Source organism: Nerophis ophidion, linkage group LG07 (assembly GCF_033978795.1).
Source record: "Nerophis ophidion isolate RoL-2023_Sa linkage group LG07, RoL_Noph_v1.0, whole genome shotgun sequence".
NCBI lineage: Eukaryota > Metazoa > Chordata > Actinopteri > Syngnathiformes > Syngnathidae > Nerophis > Nerophis ophidion.
Genome location: NC_084617.1, coordinates 37,531,695 through 37,558,984, shown reverse-complemented (window position 1 = coordinate 37,558,984; position 27,290 = coordinate 37,531,695). Strand labels below are relative to the sequence as shown.

Here is a 27,290-nt window from a genome sequence, read left to right as displayed (position 1 = left end):
AGCATGCTAACATCAACAGGTTAACCTTTTGGCCAATTATGCAGATGTATATTTCAGTTATATAACTATAGGCACTTGACACATGCTAACTGTTAACAACTAGCATTTTTTTTGCCAATTTTGCAGCCCAACTCCACAGAGCTTTATAAATTGGCACTTGACACATGCTAAATGTAAGCATGCTAATGTTAGCCGGCTAACATGCTAACATCAACACGCTAACTTTTTCAGCCGATTTTGCTTGAATCATATAACTTGGCACCTGACACATGCTAACGGTTATTGTGCTAACATTAACATGCTAACTTTTTTTTGGCCAATTTAGCGGCCGAACGCCTCACAGGCATATAAGTTGGTACTTAACACATTTTAACTCTCAGCATCCTAAGTTTTTCAAATGCTTCATAGTTGTATAACTTGGTACTTGACACATTTTAAAAGTCAACATGCAAACATTACCTTTTAAGTTTGCACTTTTCAGTCAACATTTCATGTCTTTTTTTTGTGGAGAGTTTTAATCCAGAGCGCGTGTATTTTTTCTTTAAAATGTGTTGTGAGTGAGTAAAAAACAAGCTGTGGGCTGCAAATGGCCGACACCAATCAGCATGTAAATATGTCATTCTATGATGCAGACGTAGTGTATGTGGGAAGATCATCGGTCACACGTACGTGCAGACATGGCTTCTTTCCCTGATTGGAAAACAAACCTGACTTTTCCTGTGCGCATGTTTCACTCGTCACAAGGCGCTGGTCTGAAAATAATAGCGTGAGCGCTGAGGGCATCACTCTGTTGACTTTGTAAGGCAGAGACGTGCACTGGAAATGCTGACAAGTGATGATAAACGCCGAACAGTTTCCCTCTATTCACTTGATTGAGGTCAGGCATAAAAAAAATTAGCGTAGCGAAAAGGGAGCAATAGGGAAACATAATTCAATAGGAGCGTGGAAAGGACAGACATAGACGGATACAGGACGAAAAGGGCAAACAAAAGGTCTAAAAAGACAGACAAAGGACCCTCCAAGTCGTCACCACTAAAATAACAGTCATGGAGGAACCAAAATAAATACATAAATGAGCTTACAGTTAGGCTATTGATATCAGGAAGTACAAAAACAATCAAACAACATGACTTAGTAGTATCAGTAGGGTTGTAACAAGATGTTCATTTTATTTGTCCCTAAGATGATAATGGGCATCATTATTATCACAGTATTGTTAAACGTGCTCAAAAGGTGTACCAGGGGCGTCCAAAGTGCATTCCGGGGGGGCATTTGTGGCCCTCAGCTTATATCTAAATTAAAAGGCCTACTGAAATGAGATTTTCTAATTCAAACGGGGATAGCAGGTCCATTCTATGTGTCATACTTGATTATTTTGCGATATTGCCATATTTTTGCTGAAAGGATTTAGTAGAGCACATCTACGATAAAGTTTGCAACTTTTGGTCGCTAAGAAAAAAGCCTTGCCTGTATCGGAAGTAGCAGACGATGATGTCACCCGTGAGAGGATTCCTCACATATTCACATTGTTTATAATGGGAGCCTCCAACAAAAAGAGCTATTCAGACTGAGAAAACGACAATTTCCCCATTAATTTGAGCGAGGATGAAAGATTTGTGGCTGAGGATATTGATAGCGAAGGACTAGAAAAAAAATAAAATAAAAATAAAGTTAAAAAAAAAGCGAGTCAGATGTTTTTTGACACATTTACTAGGATAATTATGGGAAATCCCTTATCTTTCTATTGTGTTGCTAGAGTTTTAGTGAGTTAAATAGTACCTGATAGTCGGAGGGGTGTGGCCACGGGTGTGTTGACGCCAGTGTCTGAGGGAAGTCACGGCAGCTGCATAGACGGCGCAAGTTCCGCAGATCTCCGATAAGAGGCGACTTTTTACCACAATTTTCTCACCGAAACCTGCCTGTTGACAAGTGGTCATGATACATGCTCTCTTGACCGCTCTGATGCACAGTAAAGTTTCACCTCCGGGAATTTTAAACAAGGAAACACCGTGTGTTTGTGTGGTTAAAGGCTAAAGCTTCCCACCTCCATCTTTCTACTTTGACTTCTCCAATATTAATTGAACAAATTGCAAAAGATTCAGCAACACAGATGTCCAGAATACTGTGTAATTGTGCGATGAAAAGAGACGACTTTTAGCCGCAAGTGGTGCTGCGCTAATATGTCCCATCCAACTCGAGACCTCATGCGCACGCGTCATCATACGCGACATCATTCTGCGATGTTTTCAACAAGAAACTCCGCGGGAAATTTAAAATTGTAGTTTAGTAAACTAAACCGGCCCTATTGGCATGTGTTGTAATGTTAATATTTCATCATTGATATATAAACTATCAGACTGTGTGGTCGGTAGTAGTGGGTTTCAGTAGGCCTTTAAAATTCTACATTTTATATTATTAACGTTTTATGATTCATCCAGCCCTCCATCACCGTTGCAAAATAGTTGTATTTGTAAATTGGGAAAACGCTGATGTCTAACGTTGGATCCACGTTGTTGGTTGGGAAATGACCAAATTTCAATGGTCCAACCAATGACACTAACTGACATTGAATAGACATAGTCAAAAAGCATGTTGTTTTAACGTTGTGTTTCTGTTGTAGAATATTGGATAAGGAAATGACCACAATTTCAATGATCAAATCAACGCTAGAACGCAACATTGAATAAAGGTTGTCAAAAAGTGTGTTGGTTCAACCTTGTCGCTGTGTTATGGAATTTTGGATGGGAAATAACTAAATTTCAATGATCAAATCAACGTTAAAACACATCATTGAATAAACGGCGTCAAAAAACATGTTTCAACGTTGCAGTTGTGTTATGGAATTTTGGTCGGGAAACGACCTAATATCAATGGTCCAGTCAACATCAGAACCTGACATTTATCAAACGTTGTCAAAAAGCATGTTGTTTCAAAGTTGTATTTGTGTTGTTAAAAGTTAAAGTACCGACATTTGTCACACAGACACAGTAGGTGTGACAAAATGATTTTCTCTGAATTTGACCCATCACCCTTGATCACCCCCTGGGAGGTGAGGGGTGCAGTGAGCAGCAGCCACGCCCGGGAATCATTTTTGGTGATTTAACTCCCAATTCCAAACCTTAATGCTCAGTGCCAAGCTGGGAGGTAAAGGGGTCCCATTTTTGTACTCTTTGGTATGACCCGGCCGGGGTTTGAACTCACGACCAACCGCTCTTAGGAAAGACACTCTAACCACTCGACCACTGAGCTGACATATGTAGAATGTTGGTTGGGAAATTAACAACATTCAATGGTCAAATCAACGTCAGAATGCAACATGGAATAAATGTGGTCAAAAAACATGTTATTTCAACGTTGTAGTTGTGTTATAGAATTTTGGTTGGGAAAGGACCAAATTTCGATGGTCCAATCAACGTCAGAATCTGACATTTACTAAACGTCGTCAAAAAGCATGTTGTTTCGAAGTTGTATTTCACCAAGAGTAAATGGTCAAATCAACGTCAGAACGCAACATTGAATAAATGCTGTCAAAAAAATGTATTTGTGTTGTAAAATATTGGTTGGGAATTGACCAAATTTCAATGGCCCAATGAACGTAACAACCTGACATTGAATAAACATTGTCAAAATGCATGTTTTTTCTTAGACTTAGACAAACTTTAATGAAAGGGAAATTGTTCCACCCAGTAGCTCAGCTACAAAGGATGGAAAGTGTAAGAATGGAAAGGACAATGCAGGTATAAAATAGAAAATAATGTACCGTAGTAGCAATATAAAGTATATAATAAAATAATATCTGCATAATATATGTACAGTACATGATATATAATGATATATTATACTATATTGTATGTTTGTATCGTATATACAATATAAAACAATTACCAAATACAATATTTATATGTAACAGCTGCAGCATGAAATAGAGAGTAGATCGAGCAGAAAATATGTTTTAACGTATGTCCTCTTTGTGTTGTGGGATTTTATTTGGGAAATGACTAAAATTCAATGACCAAATCAACGCCAGAACACAACATTGACTAAACGTCCACAAAGAGCATGTTGTTCCAAGGTTACGTTTGAGTTGCTCAACGTCAGAACATACACTGTAAAAATAAATTCTGTAAAAAAACGGTCATCTACTGGCAGCTACGGCTGCCAAACGAAAACCATAACATTAAAGTAAGACATTGTAAACCAAATAATGATCAAAAACATTATATTTACAGAAATTTTCCTTAAACGTTTTGCGGAAAAATATCATAATTTTACAGATTTTTACCAAATTATTAAGATCAAGCACCTTTAATAAAGGGATGATGCAAACAGTTCTGCAGAAAAATACCTTTATTCTACAGAGTTTTTCCAAATTATTACGATCAACCAACTTTAATGAACTGACAATGCTGGCAGTTCCACAGAAAAATACCATTATTTTACAGATTTTTTCAGAATTGTTAACATCAGGGGTCTCAAACTCAATTTACCTGGGGCCACTGAATTCAGAAATTACGTGAAAAGTGTATTCACCTTCTTTGAATGGCTATCCTAACCTAGCAGAATTTTCGCCAATCCTCCAGATTTTACCGAGAGACAGTTTGTTACCCTGGCGATGGTTTGTCCCGATGCGATGTCGCCCGGACAATTATTTCATAAGGGTGTCGTGACAACACCACCATCAATGTCCTCAACGACCCCACGTCACGTCACGTCCGCCCGTTCACCGAACAAACAGCATGCTGACCAAAACCCATGCTGTGCAAAGTTACGTTGGTGATACTATATTGACTGGAAGACATACTTGATCAACAGCCATACAAGTCACACTGACGGTGGCCATACAAACGAATTCAACACTGTTACAAATATGCGCCACACTGTGAACCCACATCAAACAAGAAAGACAATCACATTTTGGGAGAACATCCGCACTAAAACACAACATAAACACAAAAGAACAAATACCCAGAATCCCATGCAGCGTTACTCTTCCGGGCTACACCCCCGCCACCACCCCACATCACCGCCCCCCTCTGTGCGTCGGTTGAGCAGCACTGCATGGCATTCTGGGTATTTGTTATTTTGTGTTTATGTTGTGTTACGGTGAAGATGTTCTCCCGAAATGTGTTTGTCATTCTTGTTTGATGTGGGTTCACAGTGTGGCGCATATTTGTAACAGTGTTGAATTCGTTTGTATGGCCACCGTCAGTGTGACTTGTATGGCTGTTGATCAAGTATGTCTTGCAGTCACCAACGTGTGTCATATTACAGAGAAAAATGTTAAATTGTTAGTATGAGCTCAAACCTTTATATAAAAGGCTACATATATTTTTCAACTTTAATATAAAAATACACATAAATATTAAAAACATAAGATTTTCCTTAAAATTACATATACGACTGTTAGATTGTTAGTATGGACATAGAACTATATATAACAAGCTACATATTAAATAAAAGTTAATTACTGTAATTTTACATGAATTTGAAAGTAATTTGAGAAAACAGAAAATGATATGTATAATTAATTTGGTATTTTTCTGTAAAAAAAATAGAAATATACATAGTTTGTCATTACTGGCATATTACTTAAAATAACAGGTGGTTTGTTTATTTACAGATAATGTCTTCAATTCTACAGTTTAATAACCTATTTAAAAAAATTGAAAAATTACAGTAGAAATTTAGAGTAAATTAACCATAAAAATGGGATTTTTTTAATAGTGTAATTCAACAAGTTCTCAACATTGTTTCAATGTCTTGTGCCAGCTGGGCAGTGTTATTTTAATACTAGCAGTGGGCCGATTCCACACAGGTGATGCACACATCTGTATCGCTGCTTCCAAAATATGCACAAATGTGGTTGGAAATTGAAATTGTCTGAATAGAGAATATGCTGTTTTAGTATGGAGCCACGTGCATAAAAGTCAGTGGACCTAAAAGTTCAAATACTTACGTTTTAAAGGTAAATGCAACTCCAAGTGTGTTTGAGTATAATAAGAGGGAATAATGAAGTCTTAATTCGGATTAAAAATGACTATTTTCCATGCTTACCCTCTTGCTTTGCATACATTCCTGCCTTTAGGACGCAATTGTTGGCTGGCGCCGACGCAAAAAAGGAGACAAACCACCGCCAAAAAAGCTGCAAAGTTCTTCACTTCCATCGTAGAAGCAGCAGCATCCTTCTAGACGCCGTTTTTATTCCACATGTCCCGGGTTTGATCACCCCGGTGTTGCGCACTTCATCCAAATATGCCACTAAAAACCGCCCTGCGCCGTCCACTAACATTCCAGGCAGCCTTTTTCCTGCGCTCCGCACCGTTACTTCCACGCAGCAGCGAAAAAAAAAAAAAGCTCAAAAAAGGAACATCGTGATGTGGTCACGGACTCATTTTGGGTGGAAAATATGCAATCTTCTTGAGTTTGAGGGGGGGAAAAGTTCCAAAAAAGTATTAGATCCTGTTTGGGCTGTACCTCTGTGAGGAGAACTTTGACTTTTGTCGTGTCTTGAGCGCTCTCAGGAGTGGCAGGAGGGAAATTCCTGATTTGTTACTCGCGTCTTTGGCTGTGCGCGCCATGCGTGCGCCACCTCATTTGCATATAGCGTGCGCAGCAAGGTCTGCCCTCAAAGACGTCACATGACCCTCTGGTTTAAACATATCTCCTATTCTGCAATAGGATATATCACTAAACAATTCACTGACATCTTTAAATCGTCCCATTAGAACAGGGGTCGGCAACCCAAAATGTTAAAAGAGCCATATTGGGCCAAAAATACAAAAACAAATCTGTTTGGAGCCGCAAAAAATTAAAAGCCATATTGCATACAGATAGTGTGTCATGAGATATAAATTGAATTAAGAGGACTTAAAGGAAACTAAATGAGCTCAAATATAGCTACAAATGAGGCATAATGATGCAATATGTACATACAACTAGCCTAAATAGCAGGTTAACACAGAGCAGCTTGCAGTCATGCAGTCTGATTAGCACTCCACATAAGTCAATAACATCAACAAAACTCACCTTTGTGCATTCATGCACAACATTATAACTTTGGATGGACAAAATAAGACAGAAAACGAAGTGGCATAAAACACGTCTTAGAAAGTCGGAGAATGTTATGCATGTAAAAAAAAACTACGGTGAGTTCAAGGACTGCCAAAGTTAGTAGGAAAAAACGGCGCTCGCCAAATACTTAAATCAGTGAAGCATGTTTAATATAAACAGTGTGCTTTATAACAATTAGGGAGGTTCGTGTCATGTTTGTCCTCCTACAGAAACTACTGTATATTAAAACCAAAAATATGTTTTTTCCCCCTCATCATTTCCATTTTTCATACATTTTTGAAAAAGCTCCAGAGAGCCACTAGGGCAGCGCTAAAGAGCCGCGGGTTGCCGACCCCTGCATTAGAAGGATAAGGAATAGTCACGTGACGGACATGTGAAATCATAAAACATTTTTATATTCTATTGACAATATGTGTGCAGCCCGGGCATCACGGTTGAGGAAGGGTTAGTGCGTCTGCCTCACAATACGAAGGTCCTGAGTAACCTGGGGTTCAATCCCGGGCTTGGATCTTTCTGTGTGGAGTTTGCATGTTCTCCCCGTGAATGCGTGGGTTCCCTCCGGGTACTCCGGCTTCTTCCCACTTCCAAAGACATACACCTGGGGATAGGTTGATTCGGAACACTAAATTGACCCTAGTGTGTGAATGTGAGTGTGAATGTTGTCTGTCTATCTGTGTTGGCCATGAGATGAGGTGGCGACTTGTCCAGAGTGTACACTGCTTTCCGCCTGATTGTAGCTGATATAGGCATGGGCGCCCTCTGCGTCCCCAAAGGGAATAAGCGGTAGGAATGGATGGATGGATGGATGGATGTGTCCAGCCCCAAACTGACTATGGGTCATTTTCAGTTATCTTTGCAATAACCCAATGTGTGGATGTTAAGGTTAGACAACAGCAGCCTCTAGTGGTGGCAGCAGAGAATAACTCAATGTGTGGATGTTAAGGTTAGACAATAGCAGTCTCTAGTGGTGGCAGCAGAGAATAACTCAATGCGTGGATGTTAGGCTTGGACAACAGCACTTTCTAACGGCGACTTGTTGCAATTTCTGTAACCTGTCACTTTTAGCCAAAACATGGATAAACTACAGCACCCCCCGCGGCCCCATAAGGGACAAGCAGTAGAAATTAATGGATGGATGTTTTTTTTTCCTGTCATATATGTAGTGGATGTCCCTTATGGGCAATTGTAGTTGTTTATGTATGTTTGGAGCATGCCGTGTGTGTCACTGATTTCTACAATATAAATGTGTTAAAATCAATAACACATATTAATATGAAATAATACTTAGTTGGTTGGTTGACCGAGTTTTATTACTAACGTATTTAACTTTGTCTCCCATTTCTCTTAACATGTCCGAAAAGGAGTGGAAGGAAACAAAGCTTATTTAATCCTCCCACTTTCCTCTTCATAGCAACGACTAAGACATTTGTTCAATTCAATACGTTGCGTTCAAAGACCTCTACATTTAGAAACAGAAGTGTCACTAGTTTTTAAAGACTGGGGGAGACTCAAACCGAAGGTGATGAACCAATAATGATAGCCTCATAATAATAATAATAATGTGTTGTTTTGATTTTTGTCATCCACGGATGGTAATATAAAAAAGTGCCAGAAAAGTTCTATATAAAGAGGCCATAATTTGACTATAAATAATCATAGAATCTGTCAACATTCACCTGAGTAGGATTTTAAATGTCTTAACATTTCCTTTACTTGGGAGTGTAAGGTACATTATTGATTCATGGAAACAAAACCCAAAAGTTGAGGGGTGTTTATTTTGTTATGTTTTAGATATGATAATCCCATCTTTTAAAAAGTCACACATATTTCAGTTTAGTTCGTGTATAAAATGTAATCACATTTTTCCAGTTCTTTCATTACAGCACATCCGAAAAGGAGTAGGAAAAAGCAGAGCACATTTAATCTTACCCCTTCATATCATTGCAGTTCTTTTCCATTTCCCTCTTCTCTGTTTTTAACAGAACAGTGATTAAATAAAGAATACATACATAAAGATACCATGAGTAAAAATATATTTAATACATATATAATATCTTTGTCTAAAAAAAATTAAAAAAAAATCAAGATGTTTATCATAATTGTCCTTCTTTGTACTTTGTGAACACTTGTACAAACGTAGTTGGAGTTAAGGCTTTTAAATGTATTTAAAAAAACACTGCAAAAAAAAAATAAAGGAACAGTTTTTGTTTGTTTTATCAGGGTATGGCATGAGTTCAATTGCACTTTTCTGATAAGGTTTTGGTCAGGTACGTGGCAGAGGGGGTTGTTAATCAGTTTCAGCTGCATTGGTGTTGATGGAATTATCAATAGGTGCACTAGAGGGGCAACAACGAGATGGCCCCCAACACAGGACTGGTTTTGCAGGTGGAGGCCATTTTAAGTTCCTCCCTCTTGGTCTTTTTTAACTGTTTTTCCACAAGTGTTGGCTATAGCTAGAGTCATTATTACGAATGGGAGCATGAGGCGATTTCTTAACCCTCCAGGATGGCACATCCATGCGTGCAATTGCAAGAACATTTGATGTGTCTCCCAGTATTATCTCCAGAGCATGGAGGAGATTCCAGGAGATAGGCAGTTACTCTAGGAGAGCTGGACAGGGCTGTAGACAGCCCTTATCCCATCAGCAGGACCCAATATCTGCTGCTTTCTGCAAGGAGGAACAGGTTGAGCACTGCCCAACCCTTACAGAATGACCTCCAGCAGGTTACTGGTGTGAATGTCTCTGTCAGACACAGACTTCACGAGGGTGGCCTCAGGGCATGACGTCCTGTAGTGTGCCCTGTGCTCACTGCTCAGAACCGTGGAGCTCGATTGGCATTTGCCATAGAACACCAGAATTGGCAAGTCCGCCACTGGCGCCCTATGCTTTGCACAGATGAGAGCAGGTTTACCCTGAGCACCTGTGATAGACGTGTAAGGGTCTGGAGAAGCCAAAGAGAGCGCTATGCTGCCTGCAACATCATTCAGCATGACCCGTTCGGTGGTGGGTCAGTGATGGCCTGGGGAGGCATTTCCATGGAGGGACGAACAGGCTAGAGAATGGCAGTCTGTCTATCGGGATGAAATCCTTGCACCCATGGTCAGACCCTACGCTGGTGCAGTAGGTCCTGGGTTCCTCCTGGTCCACGACAATGCCCGGCCTCATGTGGCAAGAGAATGCACACAGTATCTGGAGGATGAAGGAATTAACACAATTGAATGGCCCTCATGATCACCTGATCTAAACCCGATAGAACACCCTCGGACATAATATTTCGGTCCATCAGACGCCACCAGGTTGCTCCTCAGACTTTACAGGAGCTCACTGATGCCCTTAGACAGATCTGGGAGGACATCCCACAGGACACCATCCACCGTCTCATTAGGAGCATGCTGCGACGTTGTCAGGCATTCAAAATAACACCCATTCATTACAATGCATGATGGGAAAAATGCGAAACACTCTCCACACTCTTCCAGGTTTGCCGCATTTTGGCTGCTTGATATTTCTGATTGATTAAAAAACTTTAAGGAGGTCGTCACGGAAGTAAATAATGTAGGATCGAACTTTCACATACTCCCAATATCCAATTATATTAATTATATATCAATTACATTCATATAATAGGTACACACACACACACACACACACACATACTCACACACACATATATATATAGATATATATATATATATACACATATGTATATATATATATATATATATATAAATACATATGTATATATATATATAGACACATATGTATATATATATATATACATATGTATATATATATGTATACATATATATGTGTATATGTATACATATATACATATACTGTATGTATATATATATATTTATATATCTATGTATGTATATATACATATATACATATACTGTATGTATATATATATATTTATATATCTATGTACGTATATATACATATATATATATATATATATATATATATATATATATATATATATATATATATATATATATATATATATTTTTTTTTTAATATATATATATATATATATATATATATATATATTTATATATATATGTATATGTTTATATATATATATATTAGGGCTGGGCAACGATTACAATTTTTAATCGAAGTTAATCGCACTATTTCTCCGATTAATCGCGATTAACTGCATTGTATACGCAAAGCCCAATAATGAATTCAAAAGTAGTGTGTAATGCACCTTTATTGGAATATTCTCCCACATGAACAAAAGCGCCGAAACATTTGTTGTGCAAACACAATTTAAATCAGTCCTTGTTAAACAGTAGCAGTTAAACAGCATATTTTATGAAAATCAACTCAAAAAATGTAAATACAAACATTTAAGCGTATTGCCACTGCAAGGGTATTTAAGTTAACCTGTTTGTCATGGATAATAAATATAATCTACATACCAATCTCTGAGCCACAATCATAACATCCGAACAGGCAATTTCTGAGGTAACAGCAAAAACATTTTTTTTTATCAGGGATTTTATGTTTAAAAAAACAAATTATAGGTAGTGGGCTGTTTTAGGGAAATAATAATGTTGTGTTTATTATGCGTAGTGCAGTTAAAATAATTACGACCATATCTAGGAATTGATATGACGGGAATTTTCCGATTGTTTGCTTGGTGCTTTGATAAACTGAACGCATCATATGCATGGTACTATACTCTGATGTTATGAGCCAGGGAATAAAATAACTACCCTACCCAGCATGCAACAGGAGTGACGAGCATGCGCGGTAGCCCGGTAAATGTTGTTGTGTGTCGCCATGACGGCATCTTGTATGTTGTGATATGCACGCTCTGAAAGTAAACGTTAAGAACTCAGCCAACACGCCTCGTCTGCATTATTCATAAATAAACAGACAACACAAATACTCCGCTGCTTCACAGGCCGCTGGATGTAGCCGGCAAAGTATTCCCATGTTAGCTAGCAGGTCTAGCAAGCACGCGTCTTTCAGTCCAAAACGGCCCAATCTATCCACATCCAGAATTGTCTGGCGGTCATAAGTGATCCCGGAGTGACCACACTGTAAGCCAGCCATGAAATTTGCAGAATTGTCCGGTATTTCTGCCAAATGTTCCATCTTTATCAAGAGCCCCTCGACGCCGAAGCCCGTCTCAGAAAATTTGAATATTGTGATAAAGTTCTTTATTTTCTGTAATGAAACTAAAAACATGGAAATGTCATACATTCTGGATGCACTACACATCAACTGAAATATTGCAAGCCATTTATTATTTAATATTGCTGATTATGGCATACAGCTTAAGAAAACTCAAAAATTCTATCTCAAAAAATTTGAATATTTCCTCACACCAAGTATAAAAAAGGATTATAACAGCAAAACAAAATCAAACATTTGAAAATGACAATTAATGCACTAAGTACTTGGTTAGGAATCCTTTTGCATGGATTACAGCATCAGTGCAGCGTGGCATGGAGGCAATCATCAGCCTGTGGCATTGCTGAGGTATTATGGATGCCCAGGATGCTTCACTAGCGGCCTTTAGCTCATTTGCATTAATGGGTCTGGTGTCTTTCAGCTTCTTCTTCACAATACCCCACAGATTCTCTATGGGGTTCAGGTCAGGAGAGTTGGCAGGCCAATCGCGGACAGTAATGCCATGGTCAGTACACCAGTTACTGCTGGTTTTGGCACTGTGGGCAGGTGCCAGATCATGCTGGAAAATGAAATCATCATCTTCATAGAGCTTTACAACAGATGGAAGCATGGACTGCTCTTGGTACACAGCTGCATTGACTCTGGATTTGATGAAACACAGTGGACCACAACCAGCAGGTGACATGGCTCCCCAAACCATTGCTGACTGTGGGAACACACTGGATTTCAAGCAACTTGGAAATGAAATACAGAATTTGCTTTCGTCTGAAAACAGGACCCTGAACCACTCTGCAACTGTCCGTCAGTCAGACACTTCTTGCGTTGTCTTGAGTTCAGGAGTGGCTTGACCATGGGAATATGGCTATTGTAGCTGAAAAGTTCTATGGAGATGCACATGTGTACTATGTACGGTGCACTGGCGCAGGACAATCGAGGACAGTAATGCCATAGTCAATACACCGTACTAGCATTACATTACTGCCATGGCAATACTGTCCTCGATTGTCCTGCCAAATCCCCTGACCTGAACCCCATAGAGAATTTGTGGGGTATTGTGAAGAAAAAGCTGAAAGACACTAGATTCAATAATGCAAATGAGCTAAAAGCCGCTATTGAAGCGTCCTGGGCATCCATTACACCTCAGCAATGCCACAGACTGATTTACTCCATGACACTCCGCATTGATACAGTGCAAAAAGACTTCCCAACCAGGTACTGAGTTCATTAATTGACATTTTTAAATGTTTTATTTTTTTTTACTGTTGTAAATCTTATTTTTTTTACTTGGTCTGAGGAAATTTTCTAATTATTTGAGACAGGATTTTGGAGTTTTCTTAAGCTGTATGCCATTATCAGCACTATTAAAATAATAAAAGGCTTGCATTGTTTCAGTTGATATGTAATGAATCCAGAATGTATGACACACTTTCATGTTTTTAGTTGCATTACAGAAAATAAAGGACTTTATCACAATTTTCTAATTTTGTGAAACAGTCCTGTATATATATATATATATATATATATATATATATATATATATATATATATATATATATATATATATATATATATATATATATATATATATATATATATATATATATATATATATATATATATATGTATAGGGACTGCGTGGTGCAGTTGAGAAAGTGGCTGTGCCAGCAACCTGAGGGTTCCTGGTTCAATCCCCACCTTCTACCATCCTAGTCACGTCCGTTGTGTCCTTGAGCAAGACACTTAACTCTTGCTTCCTGATGGGCCCTGGTTAGCTACTTGCATGGCAGCTCCCACCATCACTGTGTAAATGGGTGAATGGGTGAATGTGGAAATAGTGTCAAAGCGCTTTGAGTTCCTTCACAAAAGGTAGAAAAGCGTTATACAAGTATAACCCATTTACACACACACACATATAAATAAATAATAATGATAAATGGGTTGTACTTGTATAGCGCTTTTCTACCTTCAAGGTACTCAAAGCGCTTTGACACTACTTCCACATTTTACCCATTCACACACACATTCACACACTGATGGAGGGAGCTGCCATGCAAGGCGCCAACCAGCACCCATCAGGAGCAAGGGTGAAGTGTCTTGCTCAGGACACAACGGACGTGACGAGGTTGGTTCTAGGTGGGATTTGAACCGGGGACGCTCGGGTTGCGCACGGCCACTCTCCCACTGCGCCATACATATATAAAATAAATATATAAAATAAATATATATATATATATATATATATATATATATATATATATATATATATATATATATATATATATATATATATATATTTATATATATATATATATATATATATATATATACACATATACTATGTATACAAACTCCATTTCCATATGAGTTGGTAAATTGTGTTGGATGTAAATATAAACGGAATACAATGCTTTGCAAATCCTTTTCAACCCATATTAAGTTGAATGCACTACAAAGACAAGGTATTTGATGTTCAAAATCATAAACTTTTTTTTTTTGCAAATAATAATTAACTTTGAATTTCATGGATGCAACTTGTGCCAAAGTAGTAGGGAATGGGCATGTTCACCACTCTGTTACACCACCTTTTCTTTAAACAACACTCAATAAACATTTAGTAACTGAGGAAACTAATTTTTGAAGCTTTGAAAGTGGAATTGTTTCCCATTCTAGTTTTATGTAGAGCTTCAGTCGTTCAACAGTCCAAGGTCTCCGCTGTCGTATTTTACGCTTCATAATGCGCCACACATTTTCGATGGGAGACAGGTCTGGACTGCAGGCGGACCAGGAAAGTACCCGCACTCTTTTTTTACGAAGCCACGCTGTTGTAACACGTGCTAAATGTGGCTTGGCATTGTCTTGCTGAAATAAGCAGGGGCGTCCATGAAAAAGATGGCGCTTAGATGGCATACATATATATATATATATATATATATATATATATATATATTCCCACACCTACATATATATATATATATATATATATATATATATATATATATATATATATATATATATATATATATATATATATGTAGGTGTGGGAAAAAAATCACAAGACTACTTCATCTCTACAGAACTGTTTCATGAGGGGTTCCCTCAATCATCAGGAGATTTTAATGGAAGCATTCACATACAATGGTTTATATAGGGCACAGAGTGGGTGGGTACAAGCAGGCGTAGGGTGTGGTGATTGGCTCATGTGTTACCTAGGAGGTGTTTCCGTCTGTGGCGGCATGTTGAAATGATTTCACTGCGCTTGTTGAGGGATGATAGATCTGGATGATATATAATAAACAGTTTCTCTTTTAAGCATAGGTTGCATCTTTTATTACCACTGTTGTAAGGTGTGCTGGATGCAAGAATTTGCCATGTTATTGAATATTCAACATTATTGTCTTTGAGGTTCCAAATGAATTCGACCAAGCAACCCCCCCGTACCAGAAAGCACTTGATGAAAGCGGATACAACTTCACCCTCACCTATGAACCCACTCCAGGAAACCAACCAAAAAAGAGCAGAAAACGAAACAACATCATCTGGTACAATCCGCCATTCAGCAAAGACGTCTCAACCAACATCGGCCGCAAGTTCCTCACTCTGATCGACAAACACTTCCCCAAAGGCAACACCCTAAGAAAAATATCCAACAAGAACAACATTAAATTGAGCTACAGCTGTATGAACAACATGCAACAAATCATTTTAAACCACAACAAAGCAATTGCAAAAGGACTGCCTACCCCCAGACTAAACGACTCTGAAACCAATAATGAATGTAACTGTCGCAAGAAACCTGATTGCCCTCTCAACGGAAGGTGCTTACAGACATCAGTCGTTTACCAAGCAAAGGTGACACGCAAGGACATTAACACATCCGACACGTACGTAGGATTAACCGAAGGAGCGTTCAAAACAAGATGGAATAATGTTGAATATTCAATAACATGGCAAATTCTTGCATCCAGCACACCTTACAACAGTGGTAATAAAAGATGCAACCTATGCTTAAAAGAGAAACTGTTTATTATATATCATCCAGATCTATCATCCCTCAACAAGCGCAGTGAAATCATTTCAACATGCCGCCACAGACGGAAACACCTCCTAGGTAACACATGAGCCAATCACCACACCCTACGCCTGCTTGTACCCACCCACTCTGTGCCCTATATAAACCATTGTATGTGAATGCTTCCATTAAAATCTCCTGATGATTGAGGGAACCCCTCATGAAACAGTTCTGTAGAGATCAAGTAGTCTTGTGATTTTTTTCCCACACCTACATATTACGCTCTACCACGGTATCGAGCACTATTCTCTGGATAATCCAATCAAGACATATATATATATATATATATATATATATATATATATATATATATATATATATATATATATATATATATATATATATATATATATATAAAATTGAGTGCAGTCGTTGTTGAGACTTACCTAAAAACTGTCGCCGGTGCCTTTCATAGAGTATCCACTAATACATTCTGTTGAGTGAACTTCAAAATAAAGTACATCAGGCTATCCAAAATATCAATATTTTGTACCTTCTTACGTTTCCACTCAAACATCATTTTCCCACAATAAAATTACATACCTATATTTCTAATGGTAATGTCACATTAATTCAAAATATGTCAAAACGGAAAGGTCAAAAAAGAAAGTGTCTGGTGTTTAATGTTCAAAATGTGTACATTTGTTTCATGCTACGAAACAAGGACATGAAAATTAGGCTTTTGCACACGCAAGGAAGAAGAAGTGCATTTTGAAAACACGTCATTCTCAGTAGTGATATAAATTTGTTTAATTCAACAATGTCTGTTTATGTATGCCATATGTCAAAATTTCTGTTTGCAGAGTTATAACATTTTACCACCTTGGTGACATTTATCTACTCGCCGGCAGACACCTTTTTTTATTTGGAGACCGTAAATACTTGGATACATTGTGAGATCTGGGGGAATAATAAGGATTTCATTTTCTAAATTTACAAGTGAAAACAAGCTAAGCCAACATTAAAATAGATTTTTTAAATAAACAATATGCTGACGATTTCACTTTTTTATGTAGTGAAAGTCACCAACATGTAGGAAATTATTTTCCTTTGGATGCAGAACAGTGAAACTTCACATTGTTTGAAGAAGCAGACATTTTGATACATGCCTTGTCAGACGTGTGCAAACAGGGGTTGATTGTTATTGTAACACATTAAACTTCAAATTTTGCAGCTTCAATAAATTGCATATTTTTTAAAGCATAATCTACATTAGAGATGGGTAGCATTCACATTTTAACCGATTCAGTGCCGATTCCCAATCTATAATGATATTCATTGATACCAATTGTCAGTACTTTTGTGTGTGTTTGTTAATAAACATTGTTTTCGATAATAGAAACAAAAAACGCATCACAACATTAAAAAATGAGCCTATTTTAGTTCATCATCACATTTCTGAGTCTCATTTGCAAGTTTGACATGAACTTACAATTATAGTTGCAAATCCAAGATGTTTAATGGCAGTAGTGTATAGTTTATGGTCTGTTTTGTTGTTAGTGCAACCTAAGAAGTGTTAATACTCAAAGTATTGTACTTAGCATGCACCAACTGTTTGATAGTAGTCTGTTTATTTCAATTGTTATTTTTTTCCTTTATTACCTCTTGGGTTATTTATTTCACCCCATATTTGTTCCCACTACCGCACCTTAAGTTGGAGTCTTTAATCTCGTTATATGCAAATATAATGACAATAAAGTCCATTCTATTCTAGTCTATTCTATTCTAGTCTATTCTATTCTAGTCTATTCTATTCTAGTCTATTCTATTCTATTGTAACGTGCATCATAGTTGTAGTTCTCATTAACATATTTGGAGTTGTTGAAATTGCGTTGTAAAATTGCTAATGCTAATCAGTAGCATGTCAATAGCAAAGCCGATGTATATTAGTATCGAGCTGGTACATTTTCGAAAAAGTGGGGCCTTGCTTAACTTATGTTGGTGCGTTTTTTGAGCGGCGTTGAACACTGCAACATTCCCCAGAGGTAGTTTAGCTGAGTCTGTTCTCAGTGCTGCTGGTGTGATCGCCAAATGCTGAAGTGGGAGAGTCGGCCGAGTGGGCGGCCGGGCATGATGTCACACAACCCAGGTAAAGAAACATGACATCGTGATACAGGTGAGCATTTGACGTGAACAATTTTAAAAGACGAATCAGAAGATGTATCGGTACCGGCGCGCCACTTAATGCTAATAACACTGTCAGCTATCAGCAAGCTAGGTGGAGATGAACTCTGTTGATGCATTTTATCTTGGACATCATTAGCTCCACTTGACATTGGTGAGGCTTAGGCGTGAGCGATGTGGAATGACAACACAATGCTAACAACACAGACTGCTAACAACACTGCTAATCGTCGTTGCTGTGACTTTTGGCAGAACAACTTATCCTGTTGTTTCAGTACTTGGAAACCCAGTTTTTATCGGAAAACTTACAAAAGTTGCTTGGCGTAATGAATGAATAACCCCTTCGAGCAGAAAATCTATGAGGAATACCTCCAGTTTAAGGAACAAAACAGGAAGTACATTTTCAAACCCCACAACACAAACAATAATTAACCATTTCAGCGTCACTGTCGGTGTTCGATGAAAACTATTTTTTGAAAACAAAACATTATGGCCGTTATCGAAGAAAAATCCATAAATTAGCCACACCGTTTTAGAAGTCGTAGGGTTCAAAGCGTGGGGGGGAAAAAAAGCAGGAACTTATAAAATAAAAATAATAATTTAATCTAAAAACAAAAAAACAACAGAAGCTCAGATATCAAAACATATAAAACGGAAAAATGAAATTAAAGAACTACAGAAAATAAATATTTTCATGGCGAGAAAAAATGTGTGAACTTATTATTTTTGAATACAGTGGTGTATTTCCTTTAAAAATTCAACATCAAAACCTGATTTTTCGATTAAATTTTTTTTTTCCAAGAACAAAACTTTTGGCTTTAGTTTATCTCAATAAAAAAATAGCTGTGGGCCGCACATTGGACAACCCCTGGGTTTGGTGAGCTATATGTTGAATACAAAACATTATGGCCGTCAGCAAAGAAAAATCAAAAAATTAGCCACACCGTTTTAGAAGCCGTAAGGTTAAAAGTATGGGGAAAGAAAGTAGGGGTTTATAGTCCGGAAAATACGATAACTCTAAAAAAATAAACCTTTGATCTAAAAAATAAATAAAATAAAAGCTCAGATATTAAAATATATGAAAAAGAAAAATGATAAAAAATAATTACACAAAGTAATTATTTTTGGCAGCAGCAAAGTGGCCATTTGGGTCGTTTTTAGCCCTAAAAAGGGTATTTCAACAAGTAAACAGTACAGAAGGTACTTGATTTTTTTTCTACATGTAATGGTCATAAGGGGATTCTAGTAAAATATGAAGATATGAGACGTGTCAATATCAAAATATTACTTGAAATAATTTTTGGGCAGCAGCAAAGTGGTCGTTTTGGTAGTTTTTAGCTTTGTAAAAGGTATTTCAACAAGTAAACAGTAGAGTAGGTACTTGATTTTGATATATAATGCTTACAACGGTATTCTAGTCAACTATGCAGAGATAAGATGTGTCAATATCAAAATATTACATGAAATACATTTTTGGCAGCAACAAAGTGGCAACTTGGGTAGATATTTGCTCTAAAAGGGGTATTTAAATAAGTAAACAGTACAGTAGGTACTTGATTTAGATATATGTAATGCCCACAAGGGTATTCTAGTAAAATATGCAGAGTTGAGATGTTAAAATGTTACTTAAAAAAATTTTTGGGCAGCAGCAAAGTGATTGTATTTGTCATGATCCGTGGTCCAGATCATGTTTTGTTTACTTATGTTCTGTTAGTTTTGGACTCCATTAGTTCCTGTTTGCGCTTCCCTGTTTGTTTTGTCACCATGGTGACTCATTAGTTTCACCTGCCTCATTTGTTTGGATCACACCTGTCGCTACTCATGAGATTATTATTTAAGGCTGTCTTAGTCAGTTAGGCTGCCTGGTGACATTGTTCTTTTCTTGCTCTGTTGATGTGCTTTTCATGCTCTTTTTATACCATAGTTCATGCTACTCATTTCATGCCACAGTTAAGTGTTAGTTTTTGTTTCCTTGGATAAGTTGTGCCTTTGCCTTGAGCACTTTTTGTTTGTACCGCTTTTATAGTCATAATTAAAATGCTAAAACCTTCAAGCCTTGTCCGATATAGTCCAATTGCATCCCGGGAGAACAATCCTTGCAGTAAGTTACGTTAAACTCACGTCATGACAGTTTTGGTATATTTTAGCTTTATAAAGGGTATTTTTACAAGTAAATAGTACAGTAGGTACTTGATTTCTATATATGTCATGCTAATAAGGGTATTCTAGTAGAATATGCATAGACAAGATGTGTCAATATCCAAATATTACTTGAAATCAATTTTTGGCAGCAGCAAAGTCGCCATTTGGGTAGATATGTGTTCTAAAAAGTGTATTTCAACAAGTAAACAGTGCATTAGGTACTTGATTTTGAAATATGTAATGCTCATAAGGGTATTCTAGTAAAATGTGCGTGTGTAAATATCACATCAACATCAAACTAACAATAGACCTTTAAATCTCATAATCCCACAGAAGAGGCAAACTGTCCTTTTCCGGGCACAATTAAAGTCTTAAATAATATCAAACACGTAGCGATACAATAACCAGGAAGATAAAGTGTTTGTCTTACACCTAATTATCTGCTGTGGACACACCAAGCCAAAAATGCAGGTTCAGCGAGCGCTTCGCGCCCCCGTAAAGGAAATACATTTTTGGCAGGCTTTCACATTTTGCCACAACACACATGGGGTAAAGTCCAAGTGGGAAATACAGCCGAATTATCTCCTGAACTAACATTTTCACACACACCTCAAACCATCCGCATGCATCCAATGCTTTTTTGTGTGCACGAGAACCTTTTACGTGCACACAAGAGTTTCTCCGCACATCGGACAACCCTGGGTTTGGTCAGCTACAGTATATGTTGAACACAAAACATTATGCCTGTTAGCGAAGAAAAATCCATAAATTAGCCACACCATTTTATAAACCATAGGGTACAAAGCGTAGAGAAAAAAAGGAAGGGTTTATTGTCCAGAAAATACTGTAACTGTAAAAAAACAGGCCTTTAATCTGAAAAAACAAAAAACAAAACAAATCAACCAGAAGCTTAGATATCAAAATATATGAAAGGGAAAAATGCAAACAAATAATTACAAAAAGTAATTATTTTTAATCAGAATTTTTTTGCCAACTTATTATTTTTGAAAACAATGGCGTATTTTCTTTATAAGTTCAATATAAACTGTAGATTCTTCGGTTCAATTTCTTTTTTTTTCAAGAGCAAAACTTTTGGCTGTATTTTCAATAAAAAAATAGCTGTAGCCGCAAATGGCCCCTGGGCCGCACATTGAACAACCCTGGGTTTGGTCAGCTATTTGTTGAATACAAAATATTATGGCCGTCTGGAAGAAAAATCCATGAATTAGCCACACCGTTTTAGAAGCCATAGGGTTCAACGCGTGGGGAAATAAGCAGGGGTTTACAGTCCGGAATATACGGTGACTGCCCAAAAAAATAAGCATTTAATCTGAATTTTTTTTAAAACAGAAGCTAAGATATTAAAATATATGAAATGGAAAAATTAAAACATAAAATTACACAAAGTCATTATTTTCAACCAGAAATGTTTGGATGTGGTGTATTTTCTTTAAAAAATGTAACATCAAAATTTGATTTTTTGTTTTTATTTTTTGTTTTTTCAAGGGCAAAATTTTTGGCTGTAGATTATTTCAATTAAAAAAAATAAAAAATGCGGGCCGCTAATGGCCGCACATTGAACAACCCTGGGTTTGGTCAGCTATGTGTTGAAAACAAAACATTATGGCTGTTGGCGGAAAAAAAAAATCCCTAAATTAGCCACACCCTTTTAGAAGCCGTAAGGTCCAAAGCGTGGGGAAACAAGTAGGGGTTTATAATCTGGAAAATACAATAACTGCAAAAAAAAAATAAAAACCCTTATCAAACAACAACCCAGAGAAGCTCAGATATCAAAATATATGAAATATCCACAAATGATTTATTTTCAACCACGATAAAAAATGTGTCAACATATATTATTTTTGAATACCTTGGCGTATATAAAAAAAATCAACATCAAAACTTGATATTTCGGTTTTAGTTTTCTTTCTTTTCTCAAGAACAAAACTTTTAGCTGTAGTTTATTTCATTAAACAAATAGCTGCAGGCCGCGCATTGGACAACCCTGGGTTACAAGAATGCAGATCCAAATACCTGAGCAAGTTTTGATGCGTGATAACAACTTCACACGCCACGTACACGTGGGTTCTCCTCCGTGCAGTTTCCTGAACAGCGTCCAACTCCATACACGTCCCAGACACTCCTCATGTTACCGGCAGCAGCCTCAGCGCGGGCCCGGGCCCAAGCGCTTCTCCGGCGGACACTCTTTACCCGACGACTGGGGCCGGCAGCGGCGAGCCAAGCCCACACGCAGGTTGACGTCGGCGGTAATGGCACCGGACGGACCGGCGAGGGAATTTGTGTGGACTTCGAGCAGACCAGAGAGGCTTACAAGAGTAAAGATTCGTTGGACATACTAAGAAGTTTGCTGGTTCTCAAGATGTGCTCCTATGACTTCCTGGTTGACAATAACGAAGAGGTAATGTAGTCATACTGTGAAACTACTCACTTGTTATGTTTGTGATCATTCTGGAACATTAGGAATGACATTACTGCAATCATTTCTTCAATAATATTTGAAGGTTCATGTTTTTTTTAATACAAATATACAGTGATGTTTTCATGGAAAAGTCTACCTAAAACATACAGTAAAACACTCCAACATCCCATAATAAGTCTGACATATTGCAGCTATTGCAGAAGTTGCTTGCAGCTTCTCCAAAACAAGTGCGGCCCCAAGCTGTGTGATTACTCCCACCTCTCTCATATTACAACTTGTTTTTCCAGACATGCCAGCAGCCATGTTTGTGCGGACTAGGTTTGACCCCCTACCCATATTTTGGGACCGGTACCAAAATGTATCAATACTTTCCTGAATAAAGGGGACCACAAAAAATGTCATTGTTGGCTTTATTTTAACAAAAATCTTAGGGTACATTAAACGATTTTGTCCTTAGATAAAATATTGAACGTACTAGACAACTTGTCTTTTAGTAGTAAGTAAACAAACAAAGGCTCCTAATTAGTCTGCTGATGTATGCAGTAACATATTGTGTCATTTATCATGCTATTATTTAGTCAACGTTATGAAGGACAAACTGTAAAAAGGGATTATTAATCCACTCCACAGTATCTTGCAACATGTAATACGTGTAGTGATAGCCAAATACTGACATCAATATTTGGTATCAAACAACAAATTCAAAAGATTGAACACAGTTATATTTTCATTGTGAATGCTATTAATCCCTTTTTAGAGACTTGAGTCATTGTCACATCAGTTCTACATAACTGGTCAGCTATATATAGACACACATACATATAAACATGTGTATATATATATATATATACATATATACATACATATGTGTTAATATACATACATACAAATATAAATATATACATACATATATGTATACATTTAGGTTTGTCTCAAAACCAATATTGCACCGTAACTGAGTACCACAATGTATTTCGATACTTTGCTAAATAAAGGGGACCACAAAAAATGGCATTATTGGATATATTTGAACAACAAATATTTAGGTGCACTAAACATATGTTTATTATTGCAATTTAGTCCTTCAATAAAATAGTGAACATACTAGACAACTTGTCTTTTAGTAGTACGCAAACAAACAAAGACACCTAATTAGTCTGCTGACGTATGCAGTAACATATTGTGCCATTTATCATTCTTTTATTTTGGACAAACTGTAAAAAAATTCTTATTAATCCACTTGTTCATTTACTGTTAATATCATGTTAATTTCTTTTTTAACATGTTCTATCTACACTTCTGTTAAAATGTAATAATCACTTATTCTACTGTTGTTTGATACTTTACAATAGTTTTGGATGATACCACACATTTAGGTATAGATCTGATACCAAAGACCGTATTTCCTTGAATTGCCGCCGGGCATGTAATATGCGCCTGCCTTGAGCTACTACCGGGTCAAACTTGCTTCCCAAAATTATTAGCGCATCCTTACTATTATCGCCAGGTCAAATTCGTGACGTCACGAGTGACGCTTCCCCTGTCGTCGTTTTCATAATGGCGGAGGCAGAAGGGTTGGCAACCTTAACCATTCAAAGAGCCATTTTGACCCACTTCACAACGATAATGGGAGCCACTATAGTCTCTTGAAATGTATTATGAAATTACACAGCACAAAGAGGTTTTTTTAGCTTGCACTATTGAGTAAACCAGGGGTCTTGTTCATCAGCCACACCGGTTACACTGAAGGTTGTAATATAAACAAGTTTAACACTCTTACTAATATGTGCCACACTGTGAACCCACACCATACAAGAATGACAAACACATTTCTGCAGAAACACATTATAAACGCAACATAAGAACTACCCAGAATGCAATGCACCCATGACTCCTACTGCTTATATTATACACCCCGCTAGGGCCAACCCCCCCCCCCTGTGCGGCGGTTGAGGTGGGCAGGGTTGGAGGCACTGGGGTGTATAATATAAGCAGTAGTAGTCATGGATGCATTGCATTCTGGGTAGTTCTTATGTCACGTTTATAATGTGTTACATAGCCGATGTTCTCCAGAAATATATTTGTCATTCTTGTTTGGTGTGGGTTCACAGTGTGGCACATATTAGCAAGAGTGTTAAACTTGTTTATATCACAACCTTCAGTGTAACTTGTATCACCCAGTATGCCTTCCAATCTCGTCCGTGTGACGATAGAAGCAGCGAAACGCATGCTTCAATTGTAGGTTATTCCAAGCCTTCAGTGCTGAAAATAATAACCATAATAACGGTTTTTGTAATTAAATGTGCTCTTCGTGACGGTATCCTCACATCACACTCAATTTTTTACTGTGTGCCACTGGTAAGCGCAGGGGTGAGAAGAGATTTTAAAGTTTTTAGCGCCTGCTTACTTTTACCGCATGCCTTGAACAGGCGCAGGAGGGAGAAGAGGTTTTGAATTAATTAGCACCCCGGCGGCTATTCAAGGAAATACGGTAGTTTCAAGATCATACATTTGTCATATTCAAAGTCCTCATGTGTCCTGGTACGTATTTTCTGAGATTGTATTTATAAACTCATTAAATATGTCCCTAAATCTTAAAAAAAGGAAAAAATATTCTGTAAAGACTAAAAAAATTAAAGGAATATAAATGTAATCATAGTAGTATCGACTAGATACACTCTTGTACTTACAGTGGATGTCAGGTGTCGATCCACACATGGTATGTGGCATATAGGACTGCTAGCTTTTGTTAGCGGTGATGCCGTTGAGCAATTGTATCCTCCTAGGGTGTGTAGTGAAGCATGTTTAGCTATTCCTCATCCTGCAGGGATAATACTTGTAAGAAACTTACTTTATTTGTCACCATGGAGGCGAGGATTAGTGATTTAGAAGTAGCTAAAACACTGCTGACTGCGGATGGATGTTCGCTGCTTGCTAGCTAGCCATGTTTTAAAGCACCTCTTCCTGAGGGCGTTTCAGTGTTATAACTTCACCTTTATCTTTAGTTTTCAAGCCAAAATGCATCCGTTCCCCCTTTTCTTCCTACACACTGTGTCTGCTTGTAAGTACTCTGTGTGTGTGCGCTGCCAAACATGCTCTTCTGCTCTTAAAACCAGCAATGTCACGACGAGACGACGCACCGTCATGCCTGTTAAGAAATAAAAGGGGAACCAGTACTTTTCGAACAGAGAAGTGTACCGTTTTTGATTCATTAGTACAGTGATACTATACTAGTACCGGTTTACAGTACAACCTTAGTGCGGACCTTCTTGCTTGCATTTCAACTCAACGTTGTCAAACGTACTAAGTGATCGCCATTCGAATACCATCTCATTATTCCTCTTCTCTTGACTCCATTTCTGTACAATTGGAATCTCCAAATATGCTAGCTGATTAAACAATGAGGTCCAGTTTTTGAGAATTCCTTCCGGAACATCGTATAGTATGTGAAGTGAAGTGAAGTGAAGTGAATTATATTTATTTAGAGCTTTTCTCTAGTGACTCAAAGCGCTTTACATAGTGAAACCCAGTATCTACATTTAAAGCAGTGTGGGTGGCACTGGGAGCAGGTGGGTAAAGTGTCTTGCCCAAGGACATAAGGGCAGTAACTAGGATGGCGTAAGCGGGGATCGAACCTGGAACCATCAAGTTGCTGGGATGGCCACTCCACCAACCGAGCTAAACCACCCCCATTGCATCATAATTCGGACCTGAACTGAGATGCAGTTGGATAATATCCCGGCAATGTTTGTTGTCCATTTACATCAGGCCTGGGCAATTATTTGAGAGAAAATAATGTGTCTGAGGGCCGGTATATCTGATTTTTAGGAACACTAATACGAAACCTCACAACAATCTCTGAATGCTAAAAACGTTATGACAGACCGCCGGAAAAAAACGGAATGGAATTTTTATTTTTTTTACTGATTGAGACACCTAGACATACTTGACAACCCTCCCGGATTTTCCGGGAGACTACCGAAATTCAGCGCCTCTCCCGAAATTCAGGCGGGCCCCCGGGCCCAGTTCTGATTTACACACTGGACTAAGTGGACAAATACGTTTGCAGTCTGCGCCAGTTTGCGGAAATTGCGTAAACGGTGCCATCTTACAGTACGGCGATCACTCCAGCAGCACTGAGAGCAGACTCAAGAAAACTACCTCTACTGTAGGTCAGTGTTTCTCAACTATAGGGCCATTGTTGGGCCGCAAATATAAAACATATCTGTTTATCGGCTATGGCAGGGCTCACTAACGCGGTGCCCGCGGGCACCAGTGGCCCGTAAGGACCAGAT

General features: G+C 37.8%; 2 protein-coding genes across 6 annotated transcripts in view; one reads left to right on the top strand and one right to left on the bottom strand.

The window, feature by feature from the left end:
* The window catches only part of scarf2 (scavenger receptor class F, member 2), a 104,122-nt gene extending 81,186 nt beyond the window's left edge, over positions 1-22,936 (bottom strand). Inside the window, exon 1 of one of the 2 annotated variants that reach the window (XM_061906114.1) lies at positions 22,590-22,936. In XM_061906114.1, the coding sequence (XP_061762098.1) occupies positions 22,590-22,681 (92 nt within the window). In that variant the 5' untranslated portion in view covers positions 22,682-22,936. Of the gene's footprint in view, positions 1-6,054; positions 6,583-22,589 lie in introns of those variants that run through there. The other variant, XM_061906113.1, reaches the window with a different exon arrangement.
* The window catches only part of prodhb (proline dehydrogenase (oxidase) 1b), a 73,539-nt gene continuing 68,857 nt past the window's right edge, over positions 22,609-27,290 (top strand). For 2 of the 4 annotated variants that reach the window (XM_061906118.1, XM_061906116.1), the window contains exon 1: positions 22,612-22,974. In XM_061906118.1, coding sequence (XP_061762102.1) covers positions 22,702-22,974 — 273 coding nt within the window. In that variant the 5' untranslated portion in view covers positions 22,612-22,701. Of the gene's footprint in view, positions 22,975-27,290 lie in introns of all 4 variants that reach the window. The other 2 variants (XM_061906117.1, XM_061906115.1) reach the window with 2 other exon arrangements.